General features: G+C 37.5%; 1 protein-coding gene across 1 annotated transcript in view; it reads right to left on the bottom strand.

The window, feature by feature from the left end:
• Positions 1-16833, bottom strand: part of ABCA13 (ATP binding cassette subfamily A member 13) — a 457705-nt gene that overhangs the window by 137233 nt on the left and 303639 nt on the right. Inside the window, exon 37 of the mRNA XM_045286290.1 lies at positions 6950-7039. Within this exon, the coding sequence (XP_045142225.1) occupies positions 6950-7039 (90 nt within the window). The remainder of the gene's footprint in view (positions 1-6949; positions 7040-16833) is intronic.

Genomic DNA, 16833 nt, shown 5'->3' on the forward strand with positions numbered 1-16833 from the left:
GAAATAGAGGAAAGAACTAGGAAGCAAAAGACATTTATAGAGGTATAAATATAGGCATGCATATATGTAAATATATTAATATATAATGATAGGGATATAGTCTACGTACATATATTTATACTTACATGTTAAGGTATCAGACAGATATTGGACCTCTACTCAAGTCTTACCTCAAAGCAAAAACACTTTGTTCTAATAACCTGGCATTCTGTGATGTTCACCTGCCCAACACAACCACTGAAGACAAAATGGATACGTAAGCAAATGTGGTGAAGAAAGCTGATGGTGTCTGGATATTACAATATATAGTTCCTGGGGGCTTAAAGGCTTGAAGTTAATCAAGCAGCCTTCTAGCAGAGAAACAACAAAGCCCATATAGAAGAAGCATACCAGTTTGTGTGATCATGAGGTGTTGACAGGATCAGGTATAAGGCATCAGAAGACCCAAAACAAACAATCATATCTATTTGAATGAGGGGGGTCAACATACAGAATCCAGGACAGACAAACCCCTCAGGAACAGTAATGGGAGTACCAACACCATGAGGGTAGGGGGAAGATAGGGAGAGAAGGGAGAGAAAGGGGGAACCAATCATAATAATTAATGTATAACTCCCCACCCATCCAGGGGGACAAACAACAGAAACATGGGTGAAGGTAGACAGTGGATGGTGTAAGATATGAAAATAATAATAATTTATCATTTATCAAGGGTTCATAAAGGATAGTGAGGGAAGGAAGGAAAAAAGAGGAGCTGATACCAAGGGCTCAAGTAGAAAGCAAATGTTTTAAAGTGATGATGGCAATGTATGTACAAACATGCTTGATATAATTGATGTATGGATTGTTATAAGATCCATAAAATGATTTATGAAAAAAGAAAAGAAAACAATGTAACATTGAAGTCCTCTTACTATAGATAACAACTTCTAATATATATACTTGGGATTTGCCCAATGCACTATGCCATTTGATGTCCTGATTTTGGCAGCTATGCGTGTTTAGTGTGGAGGCAATAAAATGAAATCCTTGGCAATATCAAATTTTCTCTACTTATAGTGACCACTCTCTATTGGTCCAGTTGTGAAGATTTTTATTTTCTTATAATGGGATCAATCCATATCGAAAGCAGTAGTATTTGATCCCCATCAGTAAATGTGTGAAGCTTCCCCTCTTTCAGCAAGTAAGGTTGTGTTATCTGTATATGACAGGTTGTTCATGCGTCTTCCTCTAATACCGATGCTAGGTTCTTCTTCAAATAACATATTCTCTTGGAGAATATGCTCAAAATACTGGCTGAATAAGTATAGGAAGCAGATATAGTCCTGTTGCATACGTTCCCTCATTTTCAATGATAAAACATTGCTTTGCTTTTTTTGAAGGACTGGATCCACGTAAGTATAATTAAGTGCTCAAGAATTCCCATTCTCTGTAATATTACTCATAATTTTCTTTGAACCACACCATAGAATGTCTTTGCATAGTCACTAATATACAGGTAAACATATTTCAAGTATTCCCTAATTTCCAGGAAGATGCATTTGACATCAGCAATGACATAGTTCATTTCATGCCCTTTTCTGAATTCAGCTTAAATTTATAGGAGTTCCATGTTTATGTGTTGATGCAACTATTTTTTACTTATCTTAAGCAAAATTTTTCTTGTCATGTACTATCAATGATATTGTTTGTGTCCACAACCTTTCATACTACTTTCCTCTGATATGAACAAGGACAGGATGTCTTCCAATCAATTGGCAAAGTAGGTGCCTCTCACATTTCTTGGTACAGATGTGTTAGCACCACTAGCACATCTGTTTTTGAAACATTCAATTGGTACTTAGTTCCTGGATCCTTGTTTTGGGTCAATGACTTCATTACAGCTTGGACTTCTTCAATACCATCAGTTATTTTGGAGATGCTACCTCCTTAAATGGTTGAATAGGAGCTGTGGTGGTGGATTCCTTCCTCGTTGGACTGTTAATCTCAAGGTCCACAGTTCAAAACCACCAGCCCTTCATGGGGCTTTCTAAACAAATAAAAAATTTCAGTGTGGGAAACTCACAAGAGCAGTTTTATCCTTTCTTACCAGGTTGTTGTGCATCAGCATCAACTCCATGACAGTGAGGAAATGGTTGAATAATGACACTGAAGAGACTAAATAAAGAAATCTCTCTCACTTTTTAAAATAGTTGTTCTTTCTTGCAACTTGAGGCCCAGACTGAACCACTGAGGGCTCTGCATTACATTTCAATTTCTGAGATACAGTTATATTTTACATCTTGTTTTTTACACTAGAGTACTGGAAAATAAAAATATAATCATTGGAGCTTGTGATTGTTTTTTCTTATTTTAACACAACACTAAAGTGAAACAACACAATCATTTTTCTGTTAAGTTAATACTTTCTTTACTGAGAGCTCCTTCGTCTCTCCACCACTTGTCTATGTTTGTCAGTGACTTATGTGGTACTATGATGCTAAAAGCTATATCACTGCTATTTCAAATGCCAGCGGAGTCCCCCAAAGTGAAAAAGGTTGAGTGAAGCTTCCAGACTAAGAAGACAACAAGGAAGCACTCAACAGAGGAAGTAGCCACTGAAAACCGCATGCATAGCTTCAAAATATTGTCAGACACTGGAGCCATGCTGAGTGGAAACAGAACGTTGTTGGAGAGAGCGCCCAGAGGATGGACCCCTCTGTTCAGAGGCACTCAAAATGTGATTGAGAAGGAGCTGCTTTCTCAGAATGGAGTCATCCATGGTATTGTGAATGGAGTAACGCCTGTGGGTGGAGCCATTGCGATCTTCATTTGCTGATTGACATGACTCAGGGTAAGAAACACTGCAAAACTCTGCTAATGATCAGAAGTTGGAATGTGCAAAGCATAAATCTAGGAAAATTGGAAATGCTCAAAAATGGAAGGGAACACAAAGATTGGTGTCCTCAGCATTAGTGAGTTGAAATGGACTACTATTGACCATTCGGATTGACAAAAACATCTGATTTACGGTACCAGCAACAACACAATCAAGAAGAATGGCATGGCATTCATCGTCATAAAGAACATTTCAAAATAAATCTTGGCGTAAAATACTGTCTGTGATAGGATTATATCTATTTGAATTCAAAGAAATCCAATCAATACACTTATTCAAATTTATGCATCAACCACAATAGCTAGTGGTGAGTAAATTGAAGCAGTCTACTGATGTATTCCGTTGGAAATTTATCACACATGCATTCACTATAGATCGATAATTTTTGGAGACTGGCATGCAAAAGTTGGAAACAGGAAGGAGCAGTAGTTGAAATATATGGACTTGGTAATAGAAATAAAGCAGAAGAATGATTGATAGTCTTTTTTAAAACCAACAACTCGTTCACAGCAAATACTTTTTTCAACAACACAAAAGGTAACTATATACATAATTTTTTCCAGATGGAATACACAGTAATGAAATTTGACTCCATCTGTGGGAACAGATATTGGAAACATTCATTATCAGCAGCTAAAACCAGGCCAGGGGTTGATTTTGGAAAACGCCATCAATTGCTCATATGTAAGTTCAGGATAAAACTAAATAAGATTGAAACAAATCTGAGTCAAAAATACAACCTTGAGTATCCCACATGAAGTTCAAGAACATCTCAAGAACAGATTTGGTGCACTGAATATTAATGACAGAGAAACTGATGAGCTGCGGGAGGAAATCAAGAACATCATTAAAATCGTGATCCTGTGGAACTTGTACATGGATGAAGAGGCGGCTGTGCAAACAAAATCAGATAATACTGCATGGTGTAATATCTGGAAAGGTGTGCAACAGTGCTGCGTCCTCTCAACATAATTATTCAATGTATATGCTGAGAAAATCATCAGAGAAACTAGATTATATCTTGAGGAAGAAGGTAGCATCATGATTAGAGGAAGGCTTATTAACAGCCTTCAATATGCAGATGACATGGCCTTGCTCGCTTGCACAGTGAGGAGGACTTGAAGCACTTGATCATGAAGATCAAGGACTGCAATCTTCAGTATGCATTAGGACTCAATGTCAAGAAGACCCAAAGTCTTAAAGGCTTGAAGGTAATCAAGCGGCCATCTAGCTCAGAAGCAACAAAGCCCACATGGAAGAAAGAAGCACACCAGCCTATGCAACCATGAGGTGTCGAAGGGATCAGGTGTAAGGCATCATCAGAACAAAAAATCTTACCATAGTGAATGATGGGGGGAGTGCGGAATGGAGATCCAAAGCCCATGAGTAGGCCACTGGAGATCCCCTTGCAGAGGGGACTCGGGGAGGAGATGAGCCAGTCAGGGTGCGATGTAACAATGATGAGAAATACAACCTTCCTCTAGTTCCTAAAGGTTTCCTCCGCGCTCCCACTACCATGACTCGAATTCTATCTTGCAAGACTGGCTAGACCAGAGGAGGTACACTGGTACAGATAGGAACTGAAAATACAGGGAATCCAGGACGGGTGAGCCCTATAGGACCAGTGGTGTGAGTGGCAAAACAGGGAGGGTAAAGGGAGAATGGGTAGGAAAGAGGGAACCGATTACATGGAACTGTGTGTGACCTCCTCCCTGGGGGACAGACAACCAAAAAGTGGATGAAGGGAGACGTCGGACAGGGCAAGATATGACAAAATACCCATTTATAAACTATCAAGGGCTCATGCGGGAGGGGGGAGCGGGGAGGGAGGGGAAAAATGAGGACCTATTGTCGGGGGTTTAAATGGAGAGAAAATGTTTTGAGAAACGATGTACAAATGCGCTTTACAAAATTGATGTGTGTATGGATTGGGATAACAGTTGTATGAGCCCCTAATAAAATGTTAAAAAAGAAAAAAAATAATAAAAAAAAAGAAGACCCAAAGCCTCACAACTGGACCAAATGGTAACATCATGATAAATAAAAAAAGTTGAATTTGTCAAGGCTTTTGTCTTGCTTGGATCCACAGTAAATGTTCATGGAACATGGAAACAGCAGTCAAGACACCAAAAGATGCAGTGCACTAAGTAAATGTGCTACTCAAGGCCTCTTCAGTGTACTGAAAAACAAAGATGTTAATTTGAGGACTAAGGTGTGCCTGACTCAAGTCATTGATATTTTCCATTGCCTATGGGCATTGAATAAGAAAGATCAGAGAAGACTCCATGCATTTGAATTGTAGAATTAGAGAATATTGAAAGTACCATGGACTGCTAAAAGGAGAAACAAGCCTGTCTTGGAAGAAATTCACCCAGAGTGCTCCGTAGAGGCAAGGATGGCAGACCGCATCTTACACACTTTGAAGGTTTTGACAGGAGAGACCAGACGTTGGAGAAGGACATCACGCTTGATACTGGGGAGGGACAGCAAAAGAGGGGAAGCCCCTCAAAAAGATGGATTGACACAGTGGCTGCAACAATCGACTAAAGCGGAGGAATGATTGTGATGCTAGAGCAGGACCGTTGCGTGTCCGTGCGCTGTGCACAAGGTCGCTGTGAGCGGCATACAGTTTGATGACCCCTAACAACAACAACAACAATTTAGTCTCCATAATCACCAACATGGCTACTGAACAAATGTGTGGCACAAATTAGAAAATACATTGCCAATATTGTATGGTTGTGTTGACTTTTATATGTCATATTTTAAGCTGATATTTCTATCACTGAATACACATTATGATATTATATTATGTGTCGATTGTGCTACCCAAATGAATCACCTGAAACCAAGATCATATTGTTTATGATTCCTGGTTCATACCAAACTTCCTTACTTATATTGGATCCTAGAGAAATAAGTGTCAAGCAAAATTAGAAAGAACAACAGAATTGTAATGAAAGAAATATTTTATAAATATTTCACTAAATATTCTATCAATAATTTTCAAATCTCAGAAAAATAATGTTCCAATGATTGCAATTAGTCTATTTTATGTCACTTTAGTTTTAAAAAAATAGTAATTAATCTTTCCATATATACAAGTGTTCTCTAAATTTAAATCACACTCAGTACATACTTAGCACTTATTTGATATCTTGTTCTTTTTAGCTTTAGTTTATGTTAAGAAATTAAATCTATTAACTATTTGCAATACTATAAAGTATATGTTTACCAAAGAAAGAAAGGTGTAATTAAGTTCCTTAATTTAGGTAATCCTTTATGGCAACAGCCATTGGCCCTTTTCAGTAATAATATATATATATCAGGTCAAAGACTGATTCCAAGCACCCCCAAATTAATTTAGGGCTTCCAATATCAGATGGTGGCTATGGTAAAATATGAGGCTAAAAACCCAATTTGAATAAAACGTAACTTCTGTATCAAGAATGCAGTCTGTCATTTCTATATCCTGAGAAATTGATTGGTAAACCATTTTCAAGAACACTAAGTTTTTACTTGCTTATGGGTTTTGTTTGCTTAAGAATATGCACTGCTCAGGAACCCAATTCTAAAACAATTCCCAGAACAGGTGCTTGCTGAAGACAAACCCTAGAATTAATTACATGTGTCCCTGTAATAAAGCAAGGAGGGTTTCATAATTGTCTCAAGATATGATGTACCTAATTTAATGGTTATTTATGTTAAAATATTTGAAAGACATGTAATATCCTACCACTAAGATATAATCATTACCTAAATGACTGAATTACCTAAATCGCTGAATGTTTATTAATGTTCCTTGAATCTTTATTTATGAGAAGTTCTAAGATCACTTAGTTCAGAATCCTCTGAACCTTGTGACTTCTGGTTGTCAAAAAAAGTTCTCTTCTTTCACTAAAATTCTTTGTTTGCATTTCGACACAGACTCCAGTTGCTCATTGACAAGTCCATGACATGTAGTATACATGTAAAATATGGAGTAACCAATCCAGGAGGGAAATATTCCTCTCTAGTCTACATGCCAGGTGTTTAATGCCTGTGATTTTACATAGAACATCACACACTTACAGGTCCGGATTCAACTTGGCACAGAGAAGGTCCTGATATCCAAATTTCCTCAGAAGCATGTGGGCCAGGGCCACATCACTGTTCTTGCTGCTGCTCGTGGAGGACAAAGGAATAAAAGAAGCGATTGTTAATAGGGCTCCACATGCAATTTTTGCCATGTGCTCTTACTAAGTTGATTGAAGCAAATGACTCCTATTAGCCAAGAGAGAGCCAATTTATCTGTTTTTAAGGTAAAGTCTAAGCAGCAATAACAGTAAGCATTTTCCTAAAAATAAATTTGTTATCATAGTTATGCACATTTTATAGACTTGCATTTTCAATGTAAATATTATTTGTTCAAATTCATGTAGTACTCTACCATAATCATCATATATATGTGCACACATATATGAATAATAGACATATATACTACTCCTTTTATTACTTTAAACCTTCATATTACAAACTGTCCCTTGATAATAGCTTGGAAAGTCTTAATCATTTCTTAGGATTATCGTTATGTAGTAAATTTTGCCAGTTATATTTGACATTTGATATCTGCTTCTACATGTTAAATTCAATTTGAAATTTAAGTGTCTGTCATAACCCAAATTATATGTCCTATATAAAGCTGTCTATTTAAATAGTACTAGGAATACATTAGGACATAATAAAATTATAAAACTTTATCTGAAACAGATTTTTTGTTTGATAAATAGAAGTTTTCATTAAAGTCTAGATATATCTTAGCATCGTTTTATTATTTTTTATTGGCATATAATTCGCATTCATACAATAGTTGTATGAATCAAGAAGAGTTGTGAAATTATTAACACAATCAATTTTAGAACATTTTCTTCCTTCTTTTAGTTATTGTTGTTAGCTCCTTATTTCCCCTCAACCTTACCTGTCATATCCCTAGGTAATTATTAATCCAGTTACTATCTCTACAGTTTTACATATCCTGGATTTCATATACAGAAAAAAATGTATAACATGAAATCAAAAAACAAAGAAAAGAAAATAGAGGAAAAAAACCCTTAGAAAAGAAAGCAGAAAATATTAAAAACTGGGAAAAAATAAAATGGGTCAAAATGAAGCACAAATTCTAATGCGTTATATTTTACTCTATGTCTGCCTCATTCAACTTTTCTTATGCTCTCTGACTGATAGGTTATTCACATTCCCTGACTATGGTCAAAGGCGATTCAACAGAGGTTTAATCCGTGACAGGACCTTGCCAATGGATCTTGTGCTCCAATCATCCTTAGCCTTCTGCATACTGCTTGTGCATAATGTTAACTCTGATACCGTTCTCTCGTCCAGATTTTGACTATACTGTTTCTAATCTTTGTATCACAAAGGCTACTATGGTTCTTTTGTGTGGACTTAGTTGACACCCCACTTAGATGACTTGTTTGATATCAAGCCTTTAAGAATCCTGGTTCATTTTAGGAAAAAAGTATTATCATTTTGTGGAGAATATTGTAAATCAGCCCAATAGGGTATAAGCAATTCTATTGATAGTATCAGAAGTTTAGCGAGAGCCATAACCATTGTTTAAACGTTTTTCAAATGAATTTTAAAGACTGTATAATATCACATCATGTTAATACCTTAAAACCTATTACAATATTTTCTTAATTTAGATTTTTTTTACTATTACAGCTCCCTACAATGATAGATTCTTACATATACAAAGGGGTACCCACCAAAAATTGGAACTGTGTTGGGTGAAGTGGAGCTTTTGTAGCACAACCTTTTCCTGCTAGGTGAGCATCAAGCAACTTGCTCTGCATGAGTGCACCCAGTGGCATCGCCTAGAAAGGTTCTCTCTGGTCACAGTGAATTTTTTCATAAATGCAATTTTCTGGAACCTCATTTTTAGTGATGGCTGTTTGAAGAGAACAGCACGCAGCTGTGAAATTTTGTTTCCTGCTTCGGGAAAATGCCACAAAAACTGTTGTGATGGTGACCACAGCTTACAAGGTCAGCACTATGAGAAAAACTCAAGTGTGTGAGTGGTTTTCTCCTTTCAGAAAAGGTGAAATACTGATTAATGACAAACTTCATTCTGGACAGCCGCCAACTTCCCATATGGACAAAAATGTCAACTCGTTGTGCAAATATAGTTGGTTCCACCAGGTCAGACTGTTAATCAAACTTTCTATTTAGAAGTTCTGAAAAGATTGCATAACAGTGTGCTATAAAAAGTGACATGGTTTTGCCACCACCACAATGCACATGGTCATGCAGCCATCTCAGTGCACCACTTATTGGCAAAAACCAGCATGGCCTCTCTTGCTCCATGCACCCTACTCACTTGACCTCACTCCGTGAGACCTATTTTTGTTTTCACGAATGAAGAGGGACTGGAAAGGGCAGCAATTAGAAAATGTAGAAGGCGTGAAGAAAGAAAATGAGGGAGGTTCTGTCAGCCATCCAAATTTCGAAAAATGTTTCCAAGAATGGAATCGCAGAGTTGACAAATGCTTAAGTGCAGTGGAGAGTACTTTAAGGGTGATAAGGTTGTATTGTAAAAAAAAATAATAATACAAAGCTATGGGAAAAATGTTTGGCTTTTTTGGGGGGGCTACCTCCTCGTATATAGTGCTTCTGTATATAAATTATATATTTCATATAATTATATTCTTTATATTTTTTCTGTATATAAATTATATTCTTTGAATAAAATCCTCAGCACAGTAACACTATGTGTGCTTTAAGTACATATTAAATTATAGTATTTATTTTACTGGAAATAGATTAGTAGAAGTTCATACAAGTTCAGTTGTATTGAGAATCCAGGCCATCAATACCAAGTCTCTTTCATTTGATGACACAATCAGACACAACACTGTTCAACTACCTCTGAGGAAAGAGGGGGAAGCAAACCGCATAAACTTATACATCAATTATAATAATTTAACTCGATGTAATAGATGTGAAAATGCTTTCAATCTTCCTAAATTGCACTTAATACAAATGGGGATAAATTAATTAATATTGTGGATGATGCTGTTATTATTCCTTTCTGATGTTTGGTGTCATTGAATCAGCTCTGACCCACGGACACCCTGTGTACACAGAACAAAACCCTGAGCAATCTTGTGCCATCCTCACAATTGTTCCTAGGCCTGAATCCATTGTTGCAGGCACCGTGTCAATCCATCCCTTTTCGGGACTTCCTCTCTTTTGCTGCCCCTTCACTTTACCAGCATGATGTCCTTCTCCAGGGTCCAGTCTCTCCTAACAATATGTACAAAGTATATAAGATGAAGTCTTTCCATCCTTGCCTCTAATGAGCATTCCAACTGTCCTGCTTCCAAGACAGAATTGTTTGTCCTATTAGCAGACAATGGCACTTCCAATATTCTCCAATCCCACAAGCCAAATGCATAGATTCTTTTTCCGTCTTCCTTATGCATTGTCCAACAATTACATGCCTAAGAGGCAATGAAAAATGCCATGGTTTAAGGCAGCCACACCATAGTCCTGAAAATAACATTCTTGCCTTTCGATACAGATCATGCACAGCCGATTTACCTAATGTAATGCATCTTTTGATTCCTTGACTGCTGTTTCCATGAACACTGACTGTGGATCCAAGCATGACAAAATCCTTGACAACTCCAACTTTTTCTCCATTTTTAATGATGTTATCTTTTTGTCTAGTTATGACCATTTGATCTTCTTTACTTTGAGTCCTAATCCACACTGAAGGCTGCAATCTTTGATCTTCATCAGCAAGTGCTTCAAGTCCTCCTCACTTTCAGCCAACAAGGTTGTGTCATCTGCATATTGGAGGTTGTTAGTAAGCCTTCCTCCAATCCCCATGCCACACTCTCCTTCATATAATCCAGCTTCTCTGATGATTTTTAGTGTACAGATTGAATAATTATCTTGACAGGATATAACACTGATGCACATGTTTCCTGATTTGAAACATGTAGTATTCTCTTGTTCTGTTTGCAAAACTATTCTTGATCATTGTGTACGTTCAGAAGGAGCACAAAGAACTGTTCTAGCATTCCAATTCTTCTCAAGGTTTTCCAAAGTTTGTTATGATCCACATAGTTGAATGTCTTAGCATAGTCAATAAAACACAAGGAAACATCTTTCTGGTATTTTCAGCTTTGAGCCAAGATCCATCTGACATCAGCAATGACATCAGGATGATAGTATATAGATTTATTAGCTTCCATATTTACACTATATAAATTTTTTTCTAATAGACATCCAAAGCATTTATCCCCCAAAGAAGAAGTAGTGATGTGTATTAACAGTTATAGGCATTGCTAGATAGAAATTGTGTTCTCTAATTTCTTTGGAAATAAATCATACATAAATTAACAAATGCATGTAACTTTTTTAATAACTCAAGATATGATCTTCTTTTAAAATGTGAGCAATCCATTACAACCTAGAGCAAATAATTTTCATACTGGCTTATTTAATTCAGTAGCAGTAAAAATATGGCTACCAAATATCTTTCTGAATTAGTACTAGCATTTAAATGTAGAGTAATTTAATTAGTCAGATTTGCTGCACTCTCATGTTATAAAAATTCAAAAGTAAGCCCACAATGAGAAGAAATAATAACACGTCTGTGCAGTGCATTCCTAAATGGAGAGATGACCTCTACAAATCAATTTATACTTTTCTAATTCCCTCGGTTAGCTTTCTAACATACTATATGACATTTTCTCTGTTCAAAATTTCTCAAGGCCTCCGTTACCAAAAATCAGTTGCTGTCAAATCATCCCTTGCTCATGGCAATTTCATGTGTATGAAAGTAGAACTGTGCTCTATAGAGTTTGTTATGGCTAAAATTTTGAAAGAGAGCCCACCTTTTCTTCTAAGTTTCCTCTGGCTCGACTCGACCCCTGAACTTTGGGTTAGCAACCAAGTGTGTTAATTACTTGCCTACTCAGAGACTCCCCTTGTTATTACCTGCCATGGAAAACTATTTAAGTACATCTCTTTGTGACCCCTGCTGACATTTTCTATCAGAACACCACACCCAGCTAAGCAGAACCAATTTGTGATTGTGTATTTTTGCCTGTGAGGTGCTGACCCCTGTGAAATGCTCTCCCTAGAGATGTTTTCCAAGCATTTCCAGTATTTAAGTACTAGCTCAAGTGGCCCTTCTCCTCTAAGTCCTCCGCGGCGCTACTCTACCTCCAGTCTCTACCCAGCAGCTCTGAAGCCGTCCTCTAAAGGCTCCACATATTGGCTTCTTCTCAGTCTCATTGCTGGAAGAAAACAGTCATTCAATGACAGGACATCTCAGTCAGGACAATGTTTATCATTCAGTAGGTTCTCACAAAACAGTATGCTGAAAAATTAGGCATTGCTACTATCTGACAGAATATAACTAATGTTTCTGTTTATTTTCACTCACAAGTTTTACTATTGCCTGCGCCCTTATCATTCAAAGAAAATGAAATTTAGTGGAAAAGAAAGTAAAGTTCAATACATTAAATTTGTTGTTTTTTTCTGTAGCACAATACTCTATTTTCAGAGCACCAATTGTGCATGAATTTAGAATACAAATGTATCTGTATTATTCAAAGGCAAACTCACTGAGTCCATTCTGGTACAGAGAGACCCTATAGGACCAGGCAGAGCTGCTACTGTGCTTTGAGAGCCGTGCCTTTCTACCAAGAGGCTGGCTGTTGATTTCTAATTGCTGACTTTGGAATAAACAGCCCAATGTGTAACCACTATATAACCAGGGCTGCTTAATCAAATGCCAGAAAGAAAAAAATAATACTTATAAGAAAATACTTCCTTTCCCTCCACTGCAAAAGTACAGTAAAGATGTTCACGTACTCAGGTGGTTTATAAATGATCAAATTTCATTATTTACAGGTATAGTCACAAAATTATATTGATTAAACATGCTGAAATGTACAACGTAGTTGTTTCTCATGAGATGGCAGTATGACCTCTGAGAAAACAGTCTCAAACTGTCTAATAAATGCTAAACCCTTTACAAGCAAAGGGATGTATTTTCCCTGAAAGAGTTGCCTATAAAAGGATAACATTACTTGTGGCTTCTTTGGGTTGCTATCCTATGTTATGACACATCAATCCTAAAACATTTATAAATGTTTAAAATATTTTTCTGAAAACATACTGATCCATAAAGTAGTTTAGCAGCAATAATTATTAAGAACAAGCCTAGAAGTTATCATTTACATTTTACCGTGCCTAGGTATAGGAGTAAATACCCTTTTTAATTGGCCTTAAAATGTTACAGTTACCATAAAATTAAAATACTTATTCTTAAACTCTGTAATTGCTTTAAAAAGCTTGGCTCTGTTTTCAATTGTGGAAGCATTTAACTTAGGTCCACAGCATCCAGAAAGAATAGAAAATTAGTGCTTAATTATGATTTCTGAAGTTTTCCTAATTAGGGGTTCTGATCCTCTGATCCTTCAAGTCAATAGCCAAAGAACTTGTTTCAACAAATTATGCATTAAACTCCCTAAAGGGTCTTCCTGTTTAACAAATACCCCAAGGTGATACTGAGGCAGGTTTTCAGAAATACTGGGCTTCTGGGAAAAGGTTAGCTTACTCTTCGGTTCTTCCACTGAAATCTCTACTCCAATCTCTCTATCACGCTTGAGTCAATTATCTTTTTGGTGCTGAGAAATATCTGCTTCCAGACGAGACTTTATATTCTGTGGGAGTTACCAGAGGCTCAGGCGATGCAGAATATCTTCCTTGTAGGACAAACCACCTATGGAGACTAGGGCAGAGCTCCCAATGACAAGGACAAGAAAGGGTTCAACCTGGGGAGGACAGCCCTGTGGATCCCCAGAGAAGAAGGGCGTGGCCTCAGCCTCCTACATTCCATCCCACAAGCAGTCCAGAGAGAGCCACCATGGAAGGGCTGATTACTTCTGACTTTCCTTCAGAGTCTCGAGGAGTGTAGAAGGCAGAAGAACCCCTCTTGGATCACAGAAAACACTGGCAGTCCCACCAGCTGCTCCACGGATTTCAGAGTACTTAGCTTCCTGTCACAGTCAGAACTACCTCCTGGCTTCTCTGTTTGGAGCTGACAAAATAGCAATCATCACATCCACACTCCAGGTATCACAACAGACAAGGAGAAAACCTCTAAGAACACAGAAACATATTTACATAAATAAATGAATACATAAAGCTTCTGGAAAACACACATCTTAAAGTTAAATGAAGGAGCCTGGTGGCGATGACAGGTAGGAAGATTAGGGATAAAGAGGATTGTCTCCACCGAAAGCCTACGTTAAATTAAAATTAGCTGGCCATGCCACAATAAAGGGGCTTGAAAGAAATCAGGCATACATACACATACATACATACCTACATACACACACAACTCAAAGCTGGGAATTCACAGACCAAGGTCACCGAGGCACAGGTGAAGGTCAACCTGGGCACGCACACTAGAGACAAGCAACATTACGTCACACACGCACCTGAACTCAGCCTTGAAGAACAGTCAACCCCCTCAATCACGCGCTCTCAAGAAAGGGTAGGTGGGGATATAAAGCAGAGACCAAGATCACCCTGCCATCTTCAGCCTTGAAATCTTGCGCAGCCCCCTGCTGCAATCTTTAAAGGAGCAGACTATCAAATCCCTGGAGTAGCTGGTGGATTCAAACCACTGGCCTTTCATGATAACGGAGGGATTAACCACTGCATCAGCAAGGCACCTTATTTATGTACTAGCACATTAAGATACAAAATACTACATAGTATGTTTTTCTATATCATATACACATTGCCTCTACACTTAAACCCATCATATAACGAGTGGAATAATAATAATTTATGTCATATTCAGCCTTGCATGTTTTCCAGAGAGAGCGTGTACTCTATGAGACTGTATTATCTGAAATTTCCCTTTCCCTCATAAAAGTTTCTTGGATCTATAAAAGTGCTTCTACTGTGGAATTCTTTCAGTGTTGAAAAGCAAGAACCGGGGAACATCAGCCCAGACACTTAACAGAGTCAAAGGTCAACCATTTGGCTGCTAATGGAAAAGTTCAAATCCACATGGTTCTCCATGGGAGAAAGATGGAACAATCTGCTTCCATATAGATGCATAGTGTGGAAACCCTGGGGGGGAGTTTGATTACATCTTATCAGTTTCCATGAGTAGGAACCAATTTGCTGATAGCGCCTTTGGTTTGGGTTTTGAAATAGTAAGTGAGACTCACATCTATAAACAAGACTTTGTGAAACCTAGAAATGAGGCATCCTCAAAAATAATACTGAGTATATAAACTGAGTCAGTCATTGGTCATTGCTATTTTAGATACCAGAGTGAAATAAAAGAACATCATCAATAGAAGAAATAATGGAAAAGCAGGAGGAGAAGAAAAAAAAGTCTAACGAAATAACAAAGAGCTCAAAACTAAGTTGAAGGCCCTACTAATACCACAGGAAGTAAAAGAATGATAGGTGAGACATTTATTAGAAAGGTTATAAAACATAATTACCCTTGACTGAAGAAAGACTCAAAACTATAGGTCTGAGTAGAAAAAGGAGAAGAAATTCTCCACCACAAGGATAAGAAAAATCATTCTGTATCCTCAGGTCACAGAATGATGGGGTTTGGTTTGCATCTCTTGATTTCAGGGTGTCCAATGATTGGTGGCCCAGGACTACTAAATATTTACTATTTCTGTGCCCTGCTTGCTTTCTTGTGACATGTTTTAATCTTGTGGGCATGGTTCTGCATTTACAAATGAGTGTTATTGACAATTTTGCGCTATCACCAACCCGAATTCTCTGTGTAAGTAGTGTCCAGTCACTTCAAAGTTTAATCTCTACACGTCATCAATGCACATAGTTGGCCTACACTTGTATAATTTCCTTTTCTTAAAAATGTTTTAAATTCTCTTCCATTGGAGAAATCAATGACACTGTGAACAGAATTACCTTATACCCCAGGGGTATGATTCATTGTGGTCTATATCATAAAACAATATTGATGTCTCCAAAGTGAATAGATTTGGGGCTTGTACTTAATTTTAGCCCCGATCTAAGAACGATTCGTTCTTATGACAGGGCCTTGCTTGATGCTCACCCTCGTGAAGAAATCACTGAAGATATGGGTGTTGTAACAAAGTGTGATGAGGAAAACAGATGGTGCCAGGTTATCAAAGAGAACAGTGTCTCTAAAGAAGCAGCCACCTAAATGAGGCATCAAGTAAGTCTACATGGAAGAAGCACACCACCCTTTGTGAACCAAGAATTGCAAACAGTCAAACCTAAATCTGAAGGAGGGAATTATATCAGAGCTTAAATTGTGAACACCTGGCTTGCAGAAGGCTGTGGATAACATTCAAAGGCCCAAATTCATTTCAAGGGTCCCCCCTGATGAAGTCCCTCTTGCCATAGTTGATGGATGCGAATAGCCTTGCTATCAGACAAAGAACATTGTAAAATTGATTATGGCAGATGTAGTTCCCTTTAATTGTGATATCTTATCATTTGATCTCTAGTTTGACCCATTCCAAAGTTGTTTGTGTGAAAAAAACAAAAAAAAGTGAAGGTGAAATATCGGTGGCTTCAGTCTTTGGGGAATCCCTTCTGAGCATAGACCAAGGACGTGAATAGCCTTGCTAGCATGCATAATGAATTGGGAAGAGAATTATTGCCGATACAATTAGGTTAGAATTTAGGAACTTATCATTTCATCTCCCTTCTGACCCATTTTGAATTTTCTAGGTTTTAATAGTTTCTGCTTTCTTTTCATTTGAGGTGTTCTGTTTTACTTTGTTACTGTTAGTTTTGCTTTGCTTAAAAAAAATATTTTCTGTATATGGAATCCAGGATAGGTAAATCTATAGAGGCAGTAACTGGATTATTAGTTTCATGGAGGGTATGGTAGGGTGGGTTGGGGG

This window comes from Echinops telfairi, unplaced genomic scaffold, assembly GCF_000313985.2.
Source record: "Echinops telfairi isolate 266 unplaced genomic scaffold, ASM31398v2 ScPeMD7_7;HRSCAF=31, whole genome shotgun sequence".
Lineage (NCBI taxonomy): Eukaryota > Metazoa > Chordata > Mammalia > Afrosoricida > Tenrecidae > Echinops > Echinops telfairi.